General features: G+C 38.3%; 1 protein-coding gene across 9 annotated transcripts in view; it reads right to left on the bottom strand.

The window, feature by feature from the left end:
* Positions 1-4,274: 4,274 nt before the first annotated feature.
* Positions 4,275-23,851, bottom strand: part of RhoGEF2 (Rho guanine nucleotide exchange factor 2) — a 1,252,673-nt gene continuing 1,233,096 nt past the window's right edge. For 8 of the 9 annotated variants that reach the window (XM_067136513.2, XM_067136508.2, XM_067136511.2 and 5 more), the window contains 2 exons: positions 12,250-12,350; positions 4,275-8,364 (listed from right to left, as the gene is read on the bottom strand). In XM_067136513.2, coding sequence (XP_066992614.2) covers positions 8,254-8,364; positions 12,250-12,350 — 212 coding nt within the window. In that variant the 3' untranslated portion in view covers positions 4,275-8,253. The remainder of the gene's footprint in view (positions 8,365-12,249; positions 12,351-23,851) is intronic. The other variant, XM_067136515.2, reaches the window with a different exon arrangement.

Below are 23,851 nucleotides of genomic sequence, written 5' to 3'. Positions count from 1 at the left end.
ATTCGTAGGTTAATGTTAGCAAAAAAAAAAATTCTCAAACATATCGTTCGATCGAACTCCATTATTCTCCCTAAAATGAAATTATTGTATGAATATTACCAACAGCATCCACCAAAAAGTGGAAGATACCCAGCGATATATATGGTATTTGTTGAATTGCAGCATATTCAAGACTTGGTCCTACGAACACCTCGCTTAATCATGCATTCATACAATTATGATACTCTCACTTTCAAACCGCAAATAATAATACCTTCCTCCCCCTTATCAGCCCAACCTTCCCAAAGTACAGAATCTATTAGGCCAATTCACAAAAAATTTAAAGTATTATTAAACCCACATAACTTAAATATTTTTACCGATGGTGCAAAATCCCCAAATGGAGTAGGAGCAGCATTCTTTGACTCTCATACACATACAAATTTTAAGTATCCTCTACCAAATACAATAACTATCTTCACAGCAGAACTCTATGCGATCTATCAAGCACTATTATATGTCCAACGTTCCAGTTTCTGGAAAGTAAATATCTTTACAGATTCTCAAAGTGTTCTGCATGCCTTACAGGCACTTTCGCAATCCTATAATATGTATTTATACAAGGTTAAACACCTGATCTATCAACTTGAGAAATCAGGCGTATACATTACGCTGATCTGGATAAAAGGGCATACTAATCACTTCGGTAATGATCAAGCGGATTCTGCAGCCAAGGAGGCAAGTCACAACACTACCTCAAACCCACTACAAATCAAAATTCCGATTTCTGACTTCTTTCCTCTCATTAAACAAGACGCTAACAAACACTATGGCGACTTTCTGCTGGTAACAAGGGAAAATACTATTATCAAGTACAGCCCACTATCCCTATACAACCATGGTATTTCAAAAGTACGTATACGCACTGGCACATTATCAATATAATACGTTTATGTTTCAATCATGCCTTAACACCGGAGTATAAATATAGTTTTCAAATTTCTAATCTTCCATATTGTACATGTGGACACAGCAATGGAGATGGTGATCATCTACTTTTCCAATGTTCTCAATACGCCTCCCAACAACGATTTTTAATTCAGAAATTAATAAGTCTACACGTACCTCTGCCAACAAGTATTTCCGTTTTGTTATTTGAACCATCACCACACATAACTCTCGTCAACGAATTTCTTGATTCAACTCAAATACGGTTGTGAACATACCTCGTTCATTTGTTTTTCACTACATACATGGAAATGACACTCTTACATGGTTTTTCGAAGTGCTTAGCCTAGCATATTTTCTCGTGTTAATAGCAGTGAAGTGATTCCTAATATTTAAATATTACCCACAGTGTTATTCATGTGTAAATAGTTTTTTAATAGTGATGCGTGTGCATAGCAAATTGTATAATATACTTAGGTGAAATACTATGTATGACTTGAGACTGGGAAAAAGAACGCCTCAATCCCAAACAAACTCCTCAAGAAAGAAGAAAAGTCTAGTATCCAGGGAGGTGTACCTACAGTAGCCGTCAGTTTTGTACTTAGCCTACTCATTTGTGTACTTACTCCTGCATACAATACCAGAATTCGTATCCTTTATAATTATGTTATACCGAGTTTAAATAGACCTCTGTAAAAATGAACGCCCTAGTCGCTTCTTGATACATATTTACGGAATGGAGAAGGCCCGTGGTTGGATATTCGCATACTCAGCACAAGCAACATTCAGCTCCGTTTACCTGTAGGCCTACGACACGCTGCTTGCCACAAAATGCGGGGAAAAAACACACTCGCAAAATCTCGAAAGCCCGTCTCAGACTACCCATCACTAATTGTTGGTACCAATGTGAAAAATTACCACCTGCTCCTTATCTTCCTCCTCTTCTACTTTCCTAAACATCTGCCTTAACCTAATCCCAGGTACCCTTTCAACACACTTTCCCCATCATCATCAATGTCCCACTCCAGTCACAAGGGTGTGGTTAACAAGCCTCCTCCACTCCTTTCTGTCCTTTTCCTGCTCCATTACTTCCGCCACATCCAATCCAGCTTCTCTAATGTCCTTCCAAATCTGGACCCATCCACCTTCTTCTCAGTCTTCCAACCGGTCTCTTTCCAATTCCCTTCTTGCTACCCGTTCGTTTACCATTATTTTTACATGTCCGAACCATCTCAGTCTTGCTTTCTGTATGTTCTGTACTAACTGTTCTATATTTAGCTCCATCGCCCTAAGACCTATCTGTGTTGGTGCGACGTAAAGCCACTAGCGAAAAAAAAAAATTGCTCTTCTCTGATTTTAACACGCGAGAGGTTGCACCCGTTTTAGAACATGAGAGATCGCGAAGGCAAATTGCTTACACTTAATATTCTAATGAGCTGCTATTTTCCTTTTGCAGCGAATGCTCTGATAAAAATATTATATGTACCCTGTTTAACTGCCTTTCAACTAATACTAACAGAATTACCCCATAACAATATTTTCTCAATGTAAAAAATTAATTAAAATTTTTTGCAAAATCTCGTAAAATTACGTGAGTTGTTAAAGAACGCGAGAGATCGCGCTTGAGCAAATTGCCTCAACATTTGCATTTGTACATTTCAATGAATGATTTGGTCACAATTCAAGATAAAACTACAGCACCACACTTCACTGAAAGCCACCAAAAACCTCATAAACTTTACTTAAGAAACTTTCTTGGAAATGCAGTCGTGTAAGAATACACTACGCGAGGGGTCGCTCGAAGGCAATTTGCCGCGACAGATGCGAGAGTGAAAGGAAACTTAAACTACTACAGAACGCAGCAGGCAATACACTGACAATCAACGTCAGGCGGGAAAGAGGGAGGGGGGGGATGAAATGAGCGCCCTAAACCCTACAGCGGCTAGCAATGAAACTATGAACAAATATTTTAAAAGTGCGACATATTGCCGCAGGTGCGACCTCTCGCGTGTTAATATTTTGAATTCTATCTCTTCTCGTCTTTTAAACCGATGTTCTTAAAAATTTTATTTCTACTGCTTGGATTTTACTATCTTGTCTCTTATTAGTTACCAGCATTTCTAGTCCATATGTTACAATTGCTTGTTACTTTTCCCATATAACAATTGAGTCTCCCATGACCAGATTCTCGACCCCACCCACCTCATTTGATCCCCTTCCATCCTCTGGTCTCTTCTATCTTTGCTGATGACTGCAGAACCTACTTCCAACTCCCTTTTCTCCCCCCCCTCCCTCCCACAACCTCCTCTCCAACATGACCACTGATCCATCTCCCTTTTCCTATCCTCGACATTTCCCTTTCCTCCTACTTCTCCCTTCCTCTGCAACAAATCCCTGCTCCTCATCTTCCTTCTGTTGATCTACCTGCAGTGACATACAGATTTCTCACCAATATATGTCCTGAATTCTAATCCTCAATTCCCTTTCTCTTAATTAGCCCACCTGTCTTTTACAACTTTCCCCTTTCCTTCCCATCCCTCGTGTACATCTACCATATCCTATACATCGATTGAAGGAGACCTACCTTCCTTGCTGTTCTCGGTGAGAATCCTAATTCTCTCTCTCAAACTTGCCAACTCCACCCTCATACTCCCTAAAGCCAGCTAACACCCGCAGTCCCCACTCCTGCATTCCTTAGCCATCCTTCGTGCTTCATTACAGAAAAAAATATAAAAGATCAACATAAATGTTCATATTCTGAGAATTAAAAAAGTCAAATCAATCTAGCAACTGTTAGTGGTTAACATATGCAGAACAGGATTAAGGTAGATACACTGTAAATATAGAGTTGACTTATTTTCACCCAAGATATTATTGGGATGTGAAAAATAGTATATTACGATGGTTTGTCCAACAAGTTACTAATTAATAAACTTATTCAGCAGAGCAAAAAACAACCATTATTTTTATTTATTTCAATCCTGGAGATTATGTTTTAATTTATCCTATACCACCACCACAACTTATAATGTAGAGGGCATGCTTTGTCCTGACATTTTGTGTAGTCAACACAATGGCTTCAACAAATGAAAAAACGGTCAAATTTGTTCAGATAAGCTATAAAATATATGAATTTCAACGACAGTAATATTCTACTTCTTCCTTCAGTATCCACCAATGATATATTAAAATAAATGGCTACAGTAGGCAATTACAATTGAAACATAAATTAACAGTGTTTTGAGTACTGTACAGGGTACTATGATCCATAACCAAAGCCTGTATGACTGGAGGTTCAGGGTGACATTGGAACGAGTACCGAATGTTATTTCAATAACAAGAAATGATTTGATATATCAATATATTTATTTCCTTTGTTTCTTTCTATATACATGATTTTCTAGAATGTTGTATAATACACGTATGGATATTTTATTTTTTCTTACCTATCTTGCTTTTAATATGGAGTTAAAGTTTGGTTGTTTGAGGGAAGATGATTATTATTTTTTATTATTATCATCATTATATTTTTGTTGTTTTGTCCATTTGTTTACCTCAAAGGATTTATAAATAACGATGTTACAAAGCCACTACAATACACTGTCTGCTCTGGTAACAATATTATGTCACTACTATACATTTGATAACAATGGCTAGAAACTTAGCCGTCCCACATCATTCTGATCAATATTCAAGGAACTGTAAAAGCAACTGCTGAATTTGTGCACAACTCCGGTTTTTATGATCTACAGCACTTTGACTAAACCAGATCATAAGAGAAGTATTTCTAAAACATATGGGAGCTTTACAGGTAGACTGACATATTTACACAAATTAGAACAATTTTTCTTAATAAAGACTATAAAAACAGACTTGAGGATTTGGGTGGAAAACTTAAAAGAGAAGCAGAAATTCATCACATTAATAAATAAATTATATATATTCTCAGAAAAAAAGATAATTCATAAATTTCATTCACAGATTCACTTGCAAGTCTTTTTATTTCTCTGACTGGAGTCTTATTCATTTGAACTAAGAACTACAAGACAGAGGGAGAAAGAAATATTACATTCATCTACTCTCTTAAAATGGAATAGGACTGAAATAGAAGAAAAATATGGAAATTATAAGATTTTGCTTGGTGAATTATATACATTTTGGAAAGGATTTAGAAAGAGTAATTTTGAAGAAGCAGGAACAATTAATAACAACATTTATTAGCCTTTCCTTTCAAAACATACATTTTAAATAAAATTAATATTTCTCTTAAAATAAAATTGATTATATTTCCAAAAAGCTTAAAAATTCAATTAAGCCCTTCTTGAAATGGAAACATTAATGTGATAATGAAATAATGAGAGTCAAAAATTATCTGCATTCAAATAGTAGAAGATAAAATTCTTTAATAAATCTTATTTAAAAAAAAAAAGGGAGTGAAAAAAAGAAAAGTGACTATCTCAGGTACAGAATTAGAAATTCCAACTTGACTGATCTCAGGAAGGTATCAAAGAACAGACAATATACTGTACATCAAAATACTGTATATTGTGACACACATACATTAGTATAACACCAGTGCCAAACTAAAATATACAATACAAAACTACAAATGCCACAGCCTTTTACAGAATAAAACAAGCTATTAATTCATATAATTCTATTTAGCATATATTTCTACAGTTTCACCACCTCTATTTCAAAATCTGGAACTCTCAAGCATAGTATTCTGTAACTGCACTTTTACAGAAACTGGCAGTTTATAGGTTCAAGTTCTAACGATGTTCATTAAGCAAGCTAATTATTATCCAATTAAAGCAGCTCTAAATAGAAGAATATTAAATATACATTAGAGCAATGTACATAATCTCTATTGGTTGTTAATTTCTGAGAAATGTGCATATATTAAATGAAGATTATAGAGAAAATTCATAAGAAACAAAGTAGATTCACCCAATAAATACAATAACAGGAATCGTTAACAATCCGTGTATAGTTCTGCCTGAAATATAGGTTACCAGTAATTATCATTAGGTTGAGTTAAAACTTCAATCCAAATCATCATGAATAGGCAGTACAATAATTTAAAGGATATAAATATCACTACAGTTAAGCCTATTCATAATGCCAGGAAACAAATCAACATACAGTACGTGCAAAAGCAAAAGCACCGAGTTTTGATGTAGTGAAATTGTATTCTGTTGCTCGCTTAATGATTTACATTTCAAAGGAGTTTTCAATGTATAAACATTATAAGATAAAAATTCATTAATATTTCCTGGACAAGTCTATCAGATCTAGTTTAATAGCAAAGTAAAGGATAACTTCAATGAAAATAAACCTGAGAATTCATTAAATATGCTATACTGCAGATCTTGTCGCAAAAATCATAACTAGACTCAAGCATGAGAGTATAACCATTGCAATGCCATTGATACTAAATGGCTAGAAAAGAGTATCAGGGTAGGATAAGTTTCAGGAAAACTACTCTTAAAAAGTGTTATGAGAAGGTTTCTTCTTGCCTTGTGTACTACACAATCTCGGTTGGGATTGGCAAGAAAATATACAGAGGAATCCAAGTACAATACTAAAAAACCGCAGATTAAGAATATGATATGTTTCACCATTTCGACATCTATACAACAAGATCTGTAATAAAGGAATCATGTTTTTAATCACAAATATAACAAACAGAGGCTGCCATTTCACTCAAGTAACTTGCTTCATACTGCAGTGTTATTTGAAAGACAGATGGGAATTTAAAGAATTTTTAAACATAAATAAGTTCAAAGACAAGTTTTTAAAAATAAAATCAAGGAAATAAAGAATACTATTGACAGTTGTAAGAGTTTTCATTATATTCAATCTATGCTCTTCTTGGAAAGTGTTAATTACAGAACAAATGAGATATTTTAGCCTGGCACTGTTGTTTTATAACCTTGAATTATCAGTAGATTAGCAAAGAGTCAAAAGAACATATTCAGTCTTCGACATTTTAGGGTTTTCCAGGAGAAGCAGTTTTCATTTTACCTTCAGTTTAAAAAAAATAAATTTCCATACAAAATGTTATTAAAAATGTTGGCATGTTGTTCAATATTGATATAAATTCTTTTCAAAAAATGCTTGGAACATTAACACCAAGAAATGAAAGAGCAGGTACAAAGAAATTACAATATGACAATTTTATTTTGACTGTTTGAGAGACATTTCTCAGACAGGCCACATAACATGGGAAATACTGCATGTTAAAAACAAGAAATATAAACATCCTCATATGTACATCTGTTTCTTTTGTACACTAACTTATTTCACTTTCACCCTGTCAGCTTACCTATATTGCACCAGATCTTATGAAAGTTTGGTTAGGTTCATCTAATTAATGTTTTCTTAATCATTACTAATTTATCTGAACATTGTCACTTTTAAAAAAGTATCTATCTGATGTATAGTCAACTAGTTTTAATTATGGAATGGAAAGCCAAAGAATTATAGAGGTAACACATTGATTGATTGCTATATTGAGCTAAAAAAGCTCTCTGCTACACGATATTCACAAAATAGCTCTTTATCTTCAAACCACAATCAAAACTGTACTAGGCCGATTGCACAGACGGATAATAATATATTGTAAATGTATTTTCTTTCAGTGGAACTACCTGAAGATTAGGCTTGTGTAACCAGAAGGTTTTACCTGCTAACAAGACAAAAGTAACAAACCAAACTTTGACTATCAGCCAATCATGGTGCATCATCAAACCGGTAACTATGATTGTTAACCTGACGAACCGTCTTGCAATAAGAGATGCATGTCTCGGTTTCTCAGTGAAGCGTTCTTGCAATCCAATCTTATTGGCCCATAATTTATTAACACATTTTTTTTTAGTTTATAGAACTACTGTACACAATATTAATTGACACTATACAAAAAACAAAAGTAAACAGAAGGAAGTTCCTTTCTTCAGTAAGTCTTGTATTTGGCTAGGCACTAAGTAAAGGCATAAAGACGTAGGGGCTCACAGTGCCATTAGTTCCAATGTAATGCCATTGTTAAATGTAGAAGAATGGAATAAGCCAGGTTTTGGTAACAAAACAATATTACACAGCACATACAAAATTCAACAGGAAATTCTACACAACTTACTCAGCATTAATGATGACTGGTTATACCTTTAATAATGATCAACAATGCTGAGTGATATAATACAAAAAGTCCTGTGTTTGGAAATGATGATCGTTCGTACTCTGTCAACCCGCATCGTTTCTCATATGCAAGCAATGCACCAACTCCATATGGTTGGCCTGCTCATACTTGTTGACTGAGAGGAATTTTCAGTCACTAACTGTCCTCTCTAGACTCTCTATGGCATCAGGCCTTCCATCTTCTTCTACTTGGGCTTCTAGGTGGCTCTCCGCCTCACCTGATAGCGCATCAACAAACACCTGCAATGAGACACCAACATTCAACACCTGTTCAAAGTTCTGGGGCTACTTACCACTGCTTACTCATTAATAAACAGCTTTCTAGCAAAGAAGAGAAGAGGAAGAAAGTTATCAATACAGAGTCAATGCCATTAACATTTTGGTACCATTAACGGACATTGCAGTTTTAAACTTGAAATTACGTCTGAAAACATCAAATTTTTGCTTCATGCCCCATATTTAAATCTCAGTTTAGGTACACAAAAGTAGGTTCAATTTGATTTTTGTTTATTTTTGTGTTTGTTTGTTATATCATAAGGAAACAGCACAACAGAATTTTCCAAAATCTGGTCTTAGACTTCAGATAACCAGAGTGTGCACAAGGCTATATATTATTTTGTTAGTATACAGTGGTGTAGCAATATCAGGGGTCAAGAGGAAATGTCAGATTTGTTCTTTATTATTAGCTACATTGAAAAGATATACAAAGATATATATAAAAGTTGTGTAAATACATCATTTCTGATATTTCATGTGCTTTTACCATTTGAGCAATAATAATGGATATGTATTATATTTCCATAAGTTTCACTCTTTGATATCTAATAACTTTTTACTGTATACGATATAATAATATACCATGAATTAAAATTTTAATGTAAAGTCTATCAATGTGGAAATATTGTTCAGTTATCATGGGAATAAACAAATTGGTAAGAGTGGTGGCTGTTGTGATTGTCTTTTGTAAGTTGTAAAACTGTGTGGTCATTAGCTCCCTTTGATTTGGAAGATAATGAAGAAGGAATAGTCACCAGAGAAATGATAGAAAAAATAATCATAGAAGGGGGCAGATGTTTGAAAGCATTAATATTGCTGAGCCAGAAGTAAGTTCTTGAGAGTCAAATGCAACACATTGTGAACTGAACATCTTCCATGTTGGGAACTTGGGAGTCCAGACTTGTTGAAGATAAACATAGCCATTATTGTCATTTTATTTAGGAATTTTTCATTCTAAGAGTGTTGTTATAGCGATATGTAACTTGTATTTTATATTGTGTATATGTAATTTTTGTATGATTGCCCGTTTCCATGATTGGTTGAAGATAACACACATCGGCGTCGAAACTAGTACTGAAATAATGTGTTCTAACTTAATCTGAACAACAAATTGTATTGTACTGAATAGGTGGACCATTAAGTTCTCTTCAAAGCTTTATGTAAAAATCCTGCATTGTCCGTTCCTCAAAGAAACGATTTCCCGGATCCACCGCCCAGAAATTTCATTCCCATCAATGCTAAATCCTCAATAAACCGTTTTTCAAGAAACTGTATCAAACAAAAGGATGGCTACGGCATACCTATGGATTGTGGCGTTAACGTCCCATCACTGCGATACTGTACTGGAAAAGCGATCGGCGGTGAACTCGCATAAGAGACCATCTTAGCATCGCATTCGGGTGGTATTGTTCGAAGGTAAGGGACCATCTTAGTATCGCATTCGGGCGGTATTGTTCGGAGAATCCTTGGAAATCATAAAGCAGAGAGTGGCCACAACAACTGGAAGGAGAGAGAGTGCATTTCGACAGCTCTACTTGAAGACGGAACGAGTTTCGTCAAATGTCTATATTACCAGTATGTCCAGGGTTAGATGTTTATGTTTTTTTAATGTTTTCAATTGTATCGCCGAACAGGTTTTTGGCACTTCCCTCAGGGCACTGTACAGTCACTGAGCTTTCAGACAGGAATCAAAACTGCTCCTTCTTGACACAAATCTAGTATTTCAATATCATCCATCATACAGGTATACGATTATGCTATTGAAACCAGAACACATCATACAGGTATACAATTATGCTATTGAAACCAGAACAGATGTTGCACATATTCATACACAGTGGTTTAGTTGGACCGGAACGGGCCGGAACGCCGTTCCGGAAAATATTTTGCCGCTTTAGAATGACGTAACATTTTTACACTCAGTAAGAATATCTTATATCTATACATAGCGCTGAAAATTCATGGGTGTACAATGAGATCCACGCCGAAAAGAGAAATAGGCTGCTGGTTGCAAGATCAAGCTTACTTATTTTCATAAGCAGCGTTGGACCCCCTGTGCAAATATTTAACCCACAACCATATGTCAAGTCATGGCTACGAAAGGGGAAACGTTCAGCTGATGAAACAACTTGTCGGAAACATAAGGCCGCTGATTTTGACACCTAATACGAGTCCATTTGGAAATTGCTGAATTAATAAGGTGAGTTCCTGTAAATATTTTGTTCCAACTACATCACTGTTCATACATAAAGGCATGGGAGGTCTTGAGAGCCTACTACTGTTTTTGGTCCTAATATAAGACATTTTTATGGTTTTATGTTAAAATGTCATAAAAACCGTAGTCATTCGTAACGTTGCATTCAAAAAGTCTGTAGGCCTATCATTTCCCTCTAGTACTGGCTTGTGCAGTGAGCGCACTTTCCAGCCGAGTTCAGGGTCATGAATGACCGTAATTTCAGAAGTTTTCATTATATTTTTTCTCTTTCCAATTTGATTAGGATTAGTGATGGACAGAATTGAACATAACGCATTCAAGAACTTTTGAGAATCGATACTTACATTCAAAACCATTTTCTCAATTTCAACATAACCTTTAAACGATGAAGTAGGCCTAATTTATGCAGTAGAAGATTCCAGAAACTGACAATGAACAGTACACCAGTAACCAAATTACAATGGAAGATTTTTTTTTTTTTTTTTAAAGAAGGGATTTCACCATAATGTTGGGCGCTATTGTATCTGATGTGCTTTATTTTATTAGATTAGGGAATTAAAAACTATTTGTGGTTGATTGTTGTTTGGTTTGGCATCAAATTTTTCAAAGAGTTTGGCTGATCAAAGTTGCTTAACAGAAAGTAGTGTTCATGGGAAACTGATGAAGTTCCCCCAATAAAAATTAATGTAAAGTATAGAGATTTTTAACTCCCATACCGGAAATAAATGTTTGAAGCCCCATGGTCTAACTTGCCTGCCTCTCACCCGGAGGGCCTAAGTTCGATTCCTGGCCAGGTCAGGCGTTTTTACCTGGATATGAGGACTGGTTCCAGGTCCACTCAGCCTACGTGATTACCTTTAATTGAGGAGGTATCTAATGGGGAGACGGCGACCCCGGTCTAGAGAGCCAGGAATTACAGCCAAGAGGATTCATCACAGTGACCATCCGTCACCTCGTTATCTGCAGGCCTTCAAGGCTGAGCAGTGGCCGCTTGGTAGGCAAACGTCAATTGGGGCTATAGCCTGGTATGGTTTGAGTGTTTGCAAGATTATAATTATACATATTCCATTATTGTGATGTTTGTTAAGGTTTCCATTCATTCCCACATTTTCCATTTTCCCATGTTGTACGCTTTTTCCCGTGGTCCCTCCAAAAGCGGAAAATCAAGGTTCCACTGTAATGGAAACATAACACAAATATGAGCGAATATCCATCATAGATGTAATGCCAGTGAGAACTACAGTTCTGTTTAAACCCAATGGCAGCTTAGTGTGTTAGAAGGAAACATAAAATAAGTCATGGACAAACATAAATGTACACTGCCTCACTTTCTTACTGCTCCCCTCAGTGACAATGACCTGTTGTAGTGTTTTGTCTTTGTGTATGTTGTTATCCATGTTTTAAGTTTCTTGTCTTTAAAGAATAAACAGAGTTACAGCATTATAGCACATTTCTATTTTATGTGAAAGTGGAATAATGGCATAAACTTTGTACTGAATCTAGCACCTTCATCTGCTGCTTCAGTGTCTAGCAGAGGAGTCTGAAAGAGAAAGAAGTGAGGTAAGACCCACCAAACCGAAGGAAAGAGTTGAACGGAAATGACAGAAGACAGTGCAGATTACCTGTACACTTACATCAGCAGAGGCATCATCGTGCAAGTCTGGGGAGGTGTCCTTGGCTTCATCACAGGGTGCATCATCTTTTAGTGCCAATCTTTGTAAACCTGCCAATAGAACTACACCTAGTGTCAACACAAAGCACTACAAAACATCAACTCATGCATGCATTGCCCATTCTCATATCAGAAGCAATGCAAAGAAAGTGCCATTTAACAGAAACAAAAGGGTGAAAATTTATACCAAATCAGGTAAATTATTACTAAAAGGAGGAGAGAAAGTATTTATGTCCATTACCTTCCGCATAAAGTATCACTAGGCTGCTTACAAAAGCTTGTAACATTTTTAATGCTGATTCTTCAGAGAGGTTGTAAGAATACATTTGTACTGAATTACAAAACTTACGTTAGGTGCCCTAAGGCAAACTACTCAAATTCATCCCAAATATACAATCCACAGCCCGTCAGTGAAATAATTGAGAGAGCTTTTTTCACAAAACCAACCACCTCAGGGACAGAAAATCTACAAATCAGACAATTACTTTACAAAACATTTTTAATGCATCATGCAACTGATAACACAAACTGATTTTCATTGCACTACCCATAATTCCAATTAGCCAATCAATGCGCTGCATTACATACAGTACATAAAGTAATAATCCCTCTTTGTTTCTGATGAAACAACATTTTGAAACACAGTGATAATATTAAACAATAGTTGTTACAGTCACTGTAACTGTGAGGCGAGTTCAAAATAATAGCAAAGCCAATATTGGAACTTGGGCTACCATGCTGTGGAGTCAAGCAATGATATTATAATTACAGTATTACATAAGAAAACAAGCCAAAAGTTCACACAATATCTGTATCTCTAGCTATTTGTTCCTTTCTGCATATGCACTTATTTCCATAAACAATTATATGCTATTATATGCTAAACAAAAACATAGTACTCATTTCATCATTTTGGATTATTTTTGGAATCTATTAATTACTTCCAATTTCTGTGTCATTCTGGTTGGGCTACAATCCTTTGCACTTGGAATGGGCAATGCATCAAAAGTAACCAAGAAGCAAACCATCTTTCCTATGTAGTCATAAAAGCATAGGTATAATGGTACAAGTGTGAATATGGTTTTCAGAAAGCAGCAGCACTGTTAAAATTAAAATAAAGCTTGAGCATCACTAAATTGATTATGCATACTTGTAGAGTACTTAACACAACAGAACTTCAGGGAGGATAGGATATGAATGCACTAAGGATGACTTTCTAGAATCATGTATAAAATGTGCTGCATTTTCTGGTATTATTAACACCTCTGCTTAATTTATGCACCCCAATTTTCTTTTGTTCAAAGTGGGGGAAAAATGTTTGTGTATTTGACGCACCTACTTTCTTGACGATTCAACGTGCAGTTCCGGATGCATTTTAAAATAAAGGCATGAATTAGAAGCATTCCTATTGCAAAACCTTGCATTCCAAATACTATTCAACTTCCCAAGATCGCCCATTAAGAAGTACCACTCCATTAGTTGAGCGAGTGAACCGGTGCACACCTGACTAGTGATGATCTATTCCAGTCTGGTACAAACATATTTTTTTTAGTGTTTTGGGCACATGTGTATTCTGTGATCTCAAAATTGTTTGTTGATCCACAATGAGCAAATATTTTGGTAACACTGCATCATATAAACTTCCAGTGATAAGTTAAGCTGAAACACACAAGAATAGGTCAGCGGGCCTCAAGCAGAGTTTGAGTGTAACGTGCGCTACTGGCAGAAACAGAAAACTGCCCTTCAAGTGACCAACAAGTCTTGCACAGCATTATGCAACCCAAAAAGTGGCAAGTTTCTGCAAGTAGAGGAGGATCTGCAGAAGTATGCGATTTCATTATGAAATAATGGATATGCCGTTTCCCACGAAACGTATTTTAGGACAAGAAATAGCTGCAGCACATGGGATTAGTGTCCTGGATTTTAAGGTTACAAGAGACTGGATGATTACCCTGAAGGGAAAGGAATGGCACTTTCTCTTCGATGAGGATCATCATTATGTCAATGAATGTGAAACCACTTGTGGAACTTCTTTGCGAGTGGATATTGCATACTAGGGACACGACTTTTTGAAGACTGAAAAGAGCTTCAAGAAAACTGACATCTCAAGTACATTAGATGGGAATGGAGGTAACGTCTTATGGAGAGATGCAAGCAGTGATAGCAGCAGCAATTCTTCCTGCAGTGTTGGTAGTGATGTCAAAGACAGTAGCCTATAAAAAGTAAGGCTATTTTTTTCCTTTTTGCCTGTATGTCATTATTACTTATGTGGTTAGATTAGTTAATAATACTTATTTTCCTTCAAGTCATATTATCAGCTTGTAAAGGGAAGAATATATTCCAATGTCCATACTTCAAATCTGTAATTCCAACTTGCCTGGTATGGGGCCTACTCTATTTGATTGTTCAGAAGAAAACTTATGTCACAATTTTATGCCAAAAGACGATAACTGCAAATGAGTTGAACTAATTTTGCGCACAGTATATTTGAAATGTCTTTTAAATATAAATTTGTATATACGAATTATGTGGATAATTTACACACCCAAATCTTTCACAAGTATCTTTATTAAAAAAAGTGCATTAATTATGCAAGAAAATGTGGTATGTATGTGCTTTCGAATTAAAACACTGCCGGCCACAGAGACCCAATAGTGATCTTCCGGTCAACAAAGAGACCACCGGTTGCTAAGTCGGATGAGTGCTAACTGGTACCCTGAGGCCACTTGCTATGTCAACTTAGTAGAGCTCGCTCACTAAGGTCTCTGCAGCTGGCAGCATTTTAATCTGAGAGCCCTTGTATGTATGTATGTATGTATGTATGTATGTACAGTAAAACCTCGATTATCCGCCCCTCGATTAACCATTCTGCGGATTATCCGTGGCCAAAAAAAATCTTGATTTTTTAAAAAGCATTGTACAGTGGCTCCAAAACTGAATGAGCGTACTCTTGATGTCAATAACAATAATAATAATAATAATAATAATAATAATAATAATAATAATAATAATAATAATAATAATAATAATAATTGTACCGGGCGGTACACCTCCACTCCGCTAATTTAAAATGTGCGCCTGTTAAAACTCCTCTGCTGGAGGAAGTCTGAACTTTATTGACAGTATTAATTTTCTACCGTCTCAGAAGATGTCACCACGTGGAAAATTTTGAGTTTTTGAACTGTGTCATTTTTGATGTGTTTTTGTTTCGCTTGAAGTAAGAAGTGTGAACTTTCTCTTCTAGAGGACACTACTGAAGATCTACAATAGTGCAACCTAGTGCGGAGTCAAAGAACTATTTTTTTGGAGAAAATTTAATTTCAAGAGTTTGTTCTTTGTTAAATTTCTTTCTATCATTGTTTAAGTTGGCCATATTTACCCCTTTCTTCCCCTTGTGTTGAATCTAACCAATCCCGAATTTCTTAAATTAATTTCTATCCAATCAGATGTATCTTCCCCCAACTTTAATCTGTTGCGGGGTCCTATCCAATAAAGAGTTTGTGGGAGGGTGTTTTCTTTCCCCTAACGCCTAGAAACTTCCGCGAGAGTATTTAAACTGCTGATTTTTGGGTCTCTAGGCCACTTCTGTTCCATCTTTCAGTGTGTTAAGTACATAGCAGGGGGCGGGAAGCGCCTCTTTCTTCTCCAGCCGTTCAACACAAGGTAATGGCCGATTAATAACTTCTTTCTTTGCTAGCTCAGCAGTTTAACTTTCGGGGCGGGTTCTAAGCGTTCAGCCATGTAACCTTTTCCTAAAATGTAACTACTCCTTTCATATATTCTCTTTTAAAACGACATATTGGGATAGAGAGTGCTAACCCTCTCGAGCTCCCACTCACATTGTCTTGAGGTGAACTTATTTTCTCAACCTATTTTTCGTTTATGTAAAACAAATTGTTCTTTTCTTAAGTCACCTCTTTAGCATGGGATTAGCCCTTGTATTAACGGCCTAGTGCCAAGTAGGTCTTAATCAAAGTGTATTAGGAGTGCAAGTTCGCCTCCTCTCAAATTGTTATTTTAGAGGTCATTTAATTAACCTGCTTTTCTTTTAATAGACCTCAGTAGATTGGGTATTTTACCCCTGTGTTTATGTCCGTTGAGGACAACTTGAAGGTGGAGTTTGGTGTGGCCTGGGAGAGGCTTAAATTTTGAGAGCGAGTGGCTCTTTTGAAAATTCTGGGTTGTATGCCTCATGGAGGTTTTTCAGTGTAATTTGGAGCAAGGGCTCCTAGGTATAAATGGGGTTTTCTCCCCCTCTGTTAAAACTTGTGTTTGAGGTAAAACTGAGCTGAATGCCCAAGCATTGTGAAGTCAGGGCGCGAAGCCCAAATTCTGTAAATATTGTAACTAACCCCTTTTGAATTGCTACTTGTACCTGCCATGATTGTTATTTCTTTGTTTTCGAAAAGAAAATATAACCTTGTTAACTTTTAAATTAATTTTACATTGCACTATAATTTCGTAGCTTGAAACCCATTCATACCCGCACCTTCTTTCACCTCTACCTACCACGGAAAAGTCCGTAACAAGTGGTAGCAGAGCGTGGTTGAATGGGTCTCAATTTAGCCCCTTTTGACGGCTAAATATTGTTTGTTCCGAACTCTATTTTCCCTGTTGCTGGAATTTTTTGAGTTTTTCAAAATTGGTCTGTCATCATGCCCGGCCCTCGCGATGTTCTCCTTCTTAACTATTTGCGTAAGGAGGAGTTGATCTATGAATTAACTATCAGAAATGTGCAATCTGGAGGCACGGTTGCAATAGACACTAACAAGCTTAGAGAGTCCCTTGATTTGCCCATTTCCATCCCCAATTTGGGAGAGAAAGAAATTGATGACTCTCTTTCCACGATCACGGAGAATATTACTGGGCTAGCTTCTGTAGTTAGTTTTTTTGATGAAAATGATCCGTCTCCTAATCAAATTAAGCGTGTGCAAGGCAGGCTATATCATTTTTCGAATAGGGTTAACGATCTGTTGTCTCTAAAACTGAATGATGTTCAGAGGAAGGAAGCTAGTACGCTCCTGGAAAATATTTCCGAATTATCTAGTAAGGTCACTCAATTGTTAACTGGGGAAGTTCCTCCCAAATCTGATCAACCCACCATAGTAAATGCAGGTAGCGAGGAAGCACCTCCTAAGGGAGAAGTAAATAGGAAAACCATTGCTGCCCAAACTATCTCTGCCCCATTGGACAACGAGCCTGAACGCAGTGCATCGTTGAGTAACATCCGTTCTGAATTAACTTCCTTGCCATTGAAACCTTTACCTACTATGTCACCCGGGTTTAGTAGCTTGCCTCATCCATTGGCAATGTTGCTCAGAGGTATATCTAAGTTTTCCGTTAATACCACCAGTGACGTAATTTCATTTTTAAGATTTCTAGTGGAATTTCAGGATCATGCCCTTGTTTTTTCTCTTTCTCCATGTCAAATCTTGCAAATTATCTATCCGTATGCTATTGGTATTCTCTCTGATAAAATCGTAAGAGCCATTGCCGAGCAATCATCTATTGAGGATTTCCATGCCCATTTGCTAGCTAACTTCATCCCTGCTAGGGCCAGGTCCTCCCTTATTCAGAAGTACTATTATCGTGTACAGCGCTTGGATGAAAACTTGGCTGATTTCATACAGGACATTAAGTTTTATACTAGGGTGTTTGCCCTTCATTTTCCTGAAGATCAGATTGTACAGGCTATTGTAGAGGGAATTTCACCTCCCTATAGGTCATATTTGTGTTTCGCGGCGTGCCCGCAAACTTTCTCGGAACTTGAAGCATTGGCCGTCTCAGCGGAAGGAGTTAGATACGCCGATTCTTTGCGTGTCGCGAAAGAACCCCCGCCTTCCATTAGTAATACTCGGCCTCCACCTCGCTGATCAGTCACCCCCCGTAAAAGTTATGCTTGCGGGTCGCCTGACCATCTGCGCAATAAGTGTCCTCTGATCAAAACTAGTAGGGCAAATAATGGAGCTGGTTCATCACAAGGCTGTTTTAAATGTGGGGCTTTCTCACATATCGCAAAGAATTGTCCCAATTCGAATAGCACCCCCTCCTGCTCAACTTCTGGTGTAACTTCCAACAACAATCAAAAGTGACTAGTGGCTGCGGCTGAGTCAACTAATTCTGCTTCCCAAGGCTCAGCCCCTGGCAAAAAGGTCGAGAATTCAGGGAACGATAAGTCTTCGAATACATCTTTTGAATGTCCCAAAGAGTGCCTTAGGATTGCGGCGGATACCCCCGCACCTGTTCCTTTACTTAAGATTGAGTTAAATAACGAGCCTATAACAGCTCTCTTAGATTCAGGCAGTGTTTGTTCGATTATTTCGGCTGAATGGTATTCTAAATTGAAATCGGTTTGTAAACTTCCTGACTATGTCTCTTCTCCTGTTCAATACGTTTCGGCTAATTCATCTCCATTAGAAATTCTAGGTTCCTTACTGGTCAAAATTCGTATTTTTAAGTTTACTTGGAAAATTAAATTGTTTGTGGCTAAGCACCTGTCTTGCCCCATCATATTGGGAGCTGACTTTATTTCTCACACTGGTCTTGTGCTCGATCTCCAGTCTAGGTCGTGCACATTCAAATTTGCTTCTAGTTGTAAAATACCACTATTAAAGTGTAATTCTGTGCCATGTTCATCTATTTCGCCTACCCAGGATGAGATGTTGTTAGACCTTAGACATCTACCTGAGGAGCAGGCTGATAGTATTCGTAAATTATGTCAGTCATTTCCAGAGGTGTTCTCTGATACTCTTGGTGTTACTGACCTTATTGAATACAAAATTGAGGTCACGGATTCGATTCCTGTCCGTTTTCCACCTTATAGGCTATCTCCACCTAAAATGAAGGCTCTGAAAGAAATTATCGATCAGATGTTGAAGGATGGTATTATTAGGCCCTCTAAGTCGGCGTATTCATCGCCTATTTTTCTAGTCCCGAAACCCCAAGGAGGCTTCAGGCCTGTCATTGATTACAGGGCTCTCAATCGGAAGGTGGTGTTGCAATCTATGCCCCTTCCTGACCTTCATTCTTGCTTTTCATGGTTTCGTAAGGCCAAGTTCTTCACTATCTTGGACTTGAATCAGGCCTATAATCAAATTCCCCTTGCCGAAGAGTCTAAACACCTTACAGCGTTTGCCACGGACTGGAATTTATACGAATACAACCGCGTGCCTTTCGGGCTCCCCACGGGGGCAGCTGTGCTCACTAGGCTACTAGATAGGGTCTTCTCCGACATCAAATTCGAGTACTTATATCACTATTTAGATGATGTCGTCGTATTTCCAGAGACTTTTGAAGAACATCTAGATCATTTGCGAGAAGTTCTCGATCGCCTTCGTAAGGCTGGGTTAACTGTTAAGTTGTCCAAGGTTGCCTTTGCTAAGCCCTCTATGTCATTCCTAGGGCATATTGTGTCACCCGATGGTGTAGCAGTCGATCATTCTAGAACACAGGCCATCCGTGATTTTAAACCTCCCAAGGACATTAAAGGTATCGCCAGGTTCATTGGTATGGTGAATTTCTTCAGGAAGTTCATTCCTAACTTTGCTAATAGAGCGGCGCCCTTAAACCTTCTTCGTAGGAAAGGCATCAAATTCGAGTGGGGACCTTCTCAACAAGCCGCTTTTGAAGACCTTAAATTAGCACTTTGTAATGCCCCTGTACTTGCTATGCCTGATTTCTCGAAGAAATTCATCGTCCAAACCGACGCGTCGTCGTCAGCAGTAGCTGCAGTCCTTCTTCAAGAGACTGAACTAGGGAGGCGACCTATCGCCTATGCCTCTAGGACCTTGTCGGCTCAAGAAGCCAAGTATTCCATCTATGAGCTCGAAGGTTTGGCAGTCTTATTCGCCGTAGAAAAGTTCCGTCTCTATCTGGAACACGTCAAATTCGACCTGGAGACAGATAATCAAGCATTAAGCTGGGTCTTAGGTAGGCCGCGTCGTACTGGTCGTATAGCCCGCTGGGCTATTCGTATTTCCGCCTTCCAGTTTGATGTTAGACATATCAGAGGTACCGAAAATGTTGTTGCTGATGGACTCAGCCGTATGTTTCATAACGACGTCGAGACCCACGAACCGGTCGACAGTTCATCACCTCCCGAGTCCATACTATCTGGTGTTAATGCCATCTTAACAGATGCTCCCATGCTTTTTAGGGATATTGAGAAATACCAACGTGAAGATCCGACGCTGGCTCCGATAATGGAAACCCTTTCTTCTGGGGAACATGTTGTCCCTTATGTTCTGAGGAATGGTGTTCTATGTTGCCCATCGAGGCATGATAGGATGATGAAAGTTGTCGTTCCAGCTGTTCTTGTACCTATGATCTTCAAGTATTATCATGAGACCCCATTAGGAGGGCATCTTGGAATCTTTAAAACTCGTGAGAAGATTCGTGAAATGTTCATCTGGAAAGGTATGGACGGTGAAATCCGTGAACTTGTAAAAGCTTGTAAATCTTGTTTGCTCAGTAAACCCACCATGTCCACCAAGGTAGGCCTTTTGTCTTCGCATCAAGCGTTGCGCCCCATGGAACGTCTGTATATCGATTATGTAGGACCCTTCCCCCAGTCAAAGGGTAATGCTAACAAGTTCATCTTTGTGTGCGTAGATGGTTCTACCAGATTTTCTTGGTTATTTCCGACTAAGCTGGCTACCGCTCAGTCTACCATTACCTGCTTAAATTCTATTTTTGCTTCTTTTGGTCCGTGTCAATATATTGTATCTGATAATGCTAAGGCTTTTACATCTAATTTATTTCATAAATTCTGTTTTGACTTATCAATCTCTCATGTAACTACTTCTGCTTATTACCCTCAACCATCTCTGGCTGAACGGGTTAACCGTAATCTCAGGTCAGCACTTATTGCCTATCATCATGAAGATCATTCCAGGTGGGACACGTCCCTGCATTGGATAGCTTTTGCGTTGAATTCGGCGGTTCATGAATCTCACAAGTTTACTCCAGCTTCTTTGATGTTCAAGTTTGTTCCCAACTCGCCGCTCTCTAACCTCTGGTCTCTGAATGACATTCTACCCGAGACAATAGATCCGGATAACATTAAAGATCTTTGGAAGAAGGCTAAAGCCAATCTTAAAGTGTCTCATGAAAAGGTTAGGGAAAGGTATGATCGTGGACGGAGACCCACCCCTTTGAAGGTAGGTGACCAGGTTATGGTCAAAAATTTTGTTCCCGCGGGCAAGCTTGCCCCCAGATTTCATGGGCCTTGTATAATTCTCGATTTCCTCACCCCGGTTACGTTGTTATTAAGCAATCCAGCCACCGAGAGGATATTTAGGGTTCACCTGTCACAGGTGAAACCAGTGTAAATTTTGTGTCAACTTGCTTCATATAATTTGATAGGAATATGAAGGTTATATTTTTTTTTGAGTTCCACTCTTAAGGCATTCTGCTCCTTCTATTTTATTTTATATGTAAGCATTTCTTGTAAACCTCCCCGATTGTTAAACTGCCTTCCTGTCCTTACCTCGGCCATTACCACGCTCCCGTCTCCTGCGTCAATACACACAGTGGCTTGACTTATGCCATGGATATTTGCACGCCGCTGGCCCCTCAACCTCTCCACAAGCCTGTACCCTCAAAAAAGATGATGGTCCAACACAATTCTGCCGCCGAGCTTTAATGTTTCAGTGCCCCCGCAGCCGCGCGGCGCCGTGCAGCAACTGGAGCTGAGGACGGGCCCCCTCGGCCCCAGCGAGGACGACGTGTGCACGGCGAGCCGGAGCTCTCCTCCCGGCCAAGGCTGATGTGCGGCGCACGACCTGGTACTTGCCCGCAGCCTGTATATGTTCACCGCGGGCGCGGCGTACTTCAACACCTCTGCCCCCTCATAGTGCGGGCGAGCGGTATCTCAGGGTACTTGAGGGGTCCGAGCGGCCTCCTTTGGACGCAAGCCGCAACGGCCGGTCTGGCAACCCCACTTCATCACCATCTACTACATGAACAGATACCATAAGTAATGACTACACTTGGGAATTCAACTGCAATATTTGGTGGACTTGGAAATTTTTTTTTTTCCTTCACTTTCAAGTATAAAAGGTTATCTTCAAAAATTCAACTTCTACAAATATGAAGACTTTACTTCATCTGCAACAACAAATTTTGAAGCCAAATCAACCCCAAATTAAGAAAATCTTATAAATTTTTTGGCAATCAATCTTCATACCCTCAGCATAACTTGGACCTTGTTTCAAACTGATTTCATGTGTCATCCCTGGAGGAACTTTTTGGGGGGGAGGTCTGTACCGGGCGGTACACCTCCACTCCGCTAATTTAAAATGTGCGCCTGTTGAAACTCCTCTGCTGGAGGAAGTCTGAACTTTATTGACAGTATTAATTTTCTACCGTCTCAGAAGATGTCACCACGTGGAAAATTTTGAGTTTTTGAACTGTGTCATTTTTGATGTGTTTTTGTTTCGCTTGAAGTAAGAAGTGTGAACTTTCTCTTCTAGAGGACACTACTGAAGATCTACAATAGTGCAACCTAGTGCGGAGTCAAAGAACTATTTTTTTGGAGAAAATTTAATTTCAAGAGTTTGTTCTTTGTTAAATTTCTTTCTATCATTGTTTAAGTTGGCCATATTTACCCCTTTCTTCCCCTTGTGTTGAACCTAACCAATCCCGAATTTCTTAAATTAATTTCTATCCAATCAGATGTATCTTCCCCCAACTTTAATCTGTTGCGGGGTCCTATCCAATAAAGAGTTTGTGGGAGGGTGTTTTCTTTCCCCTAACGCCTAGAAACTTCCGCGAGAGTATTTAAACTGCTGATTTTTGGGTCTCTAGGCCACTTCTGTTCCATCTTTCAGTGTGTTAAGTACATAGCAGGGGGCGGGAAGCGCCTCTTTCTTCTCCAGCCGTTCAACACAAGGTAATGGCCGATTAATAACTTCTTTCTTTGCTAGCTCAGCAGTTTAACTTTCGGGGCGGGTTCTAAGCGTTCAGCCATGTAACCTTTTCCTAAAATGTAACTACTCCTTTCATATATTCTCTTTTAAAACGACATATTGGGATAGAGTGTGCTAACCCTCTCGAGCTCCCACTCACATTGTCTTGAGGTGAACTTATTTTCTCAACCTATTTTTCGTTTATGTAAAACAAATTGTTCTTTTCTTAAGTCACCTCTTTAGCATGGGATTAGCCCTTGTATTAACGGCCTAGTGCCAAGTAGGTCTTAATCAAAGTGTATTAGGAGTGCAAGTTCGCCTCCTCTCAAATTGTTATTTTAGAGGTCATTTAATTAACCTGCTTTTCTTTTAATAGACCTCAGTAGATTGGGTATTTTACCCCTGTGTTTATGTCCGTTGAGGACAACTTGAAGGTGGAGTTTGGTGTGGCCTGGGAGAGGCTTAAATTTTGAGAGCGAGTGGCTCTTTTGAAAATTCTGGGTTGTATGCCTCATGGAGGTTTTTCAGTGTAATTTGGAGCAAGGGCTCCTAGGTATAAATGGGGTTTTCTCCCCCTCTGTTAAAACTTGTGTTTGAGGTAAAACTGAGCTGATTGCCCAAGCATTGTGAAGTCAGGGCGCGAAGCCCAAATTCTGT

Source organism: Anabrus simplex, chromosome 1 (assembly GCF_040414725.1).
Source record: "Anabrus simplex isolate iqAnaSimp1 chromosome 1, ASM4041472v1, whole genome shotgun sequence".
Taxonomy (NCBI): domain Eukaryota; kingdom Metazoa; phylum Arthropoda; class Insecta; order Orthoptera; family Tettigoniidae; genus Anabrus; species Anabrus simplex.
Note: the sequence above shows the minus strand (reverse complement) of the source record. Positions and strands in the feature narration are given on the sequence as shown.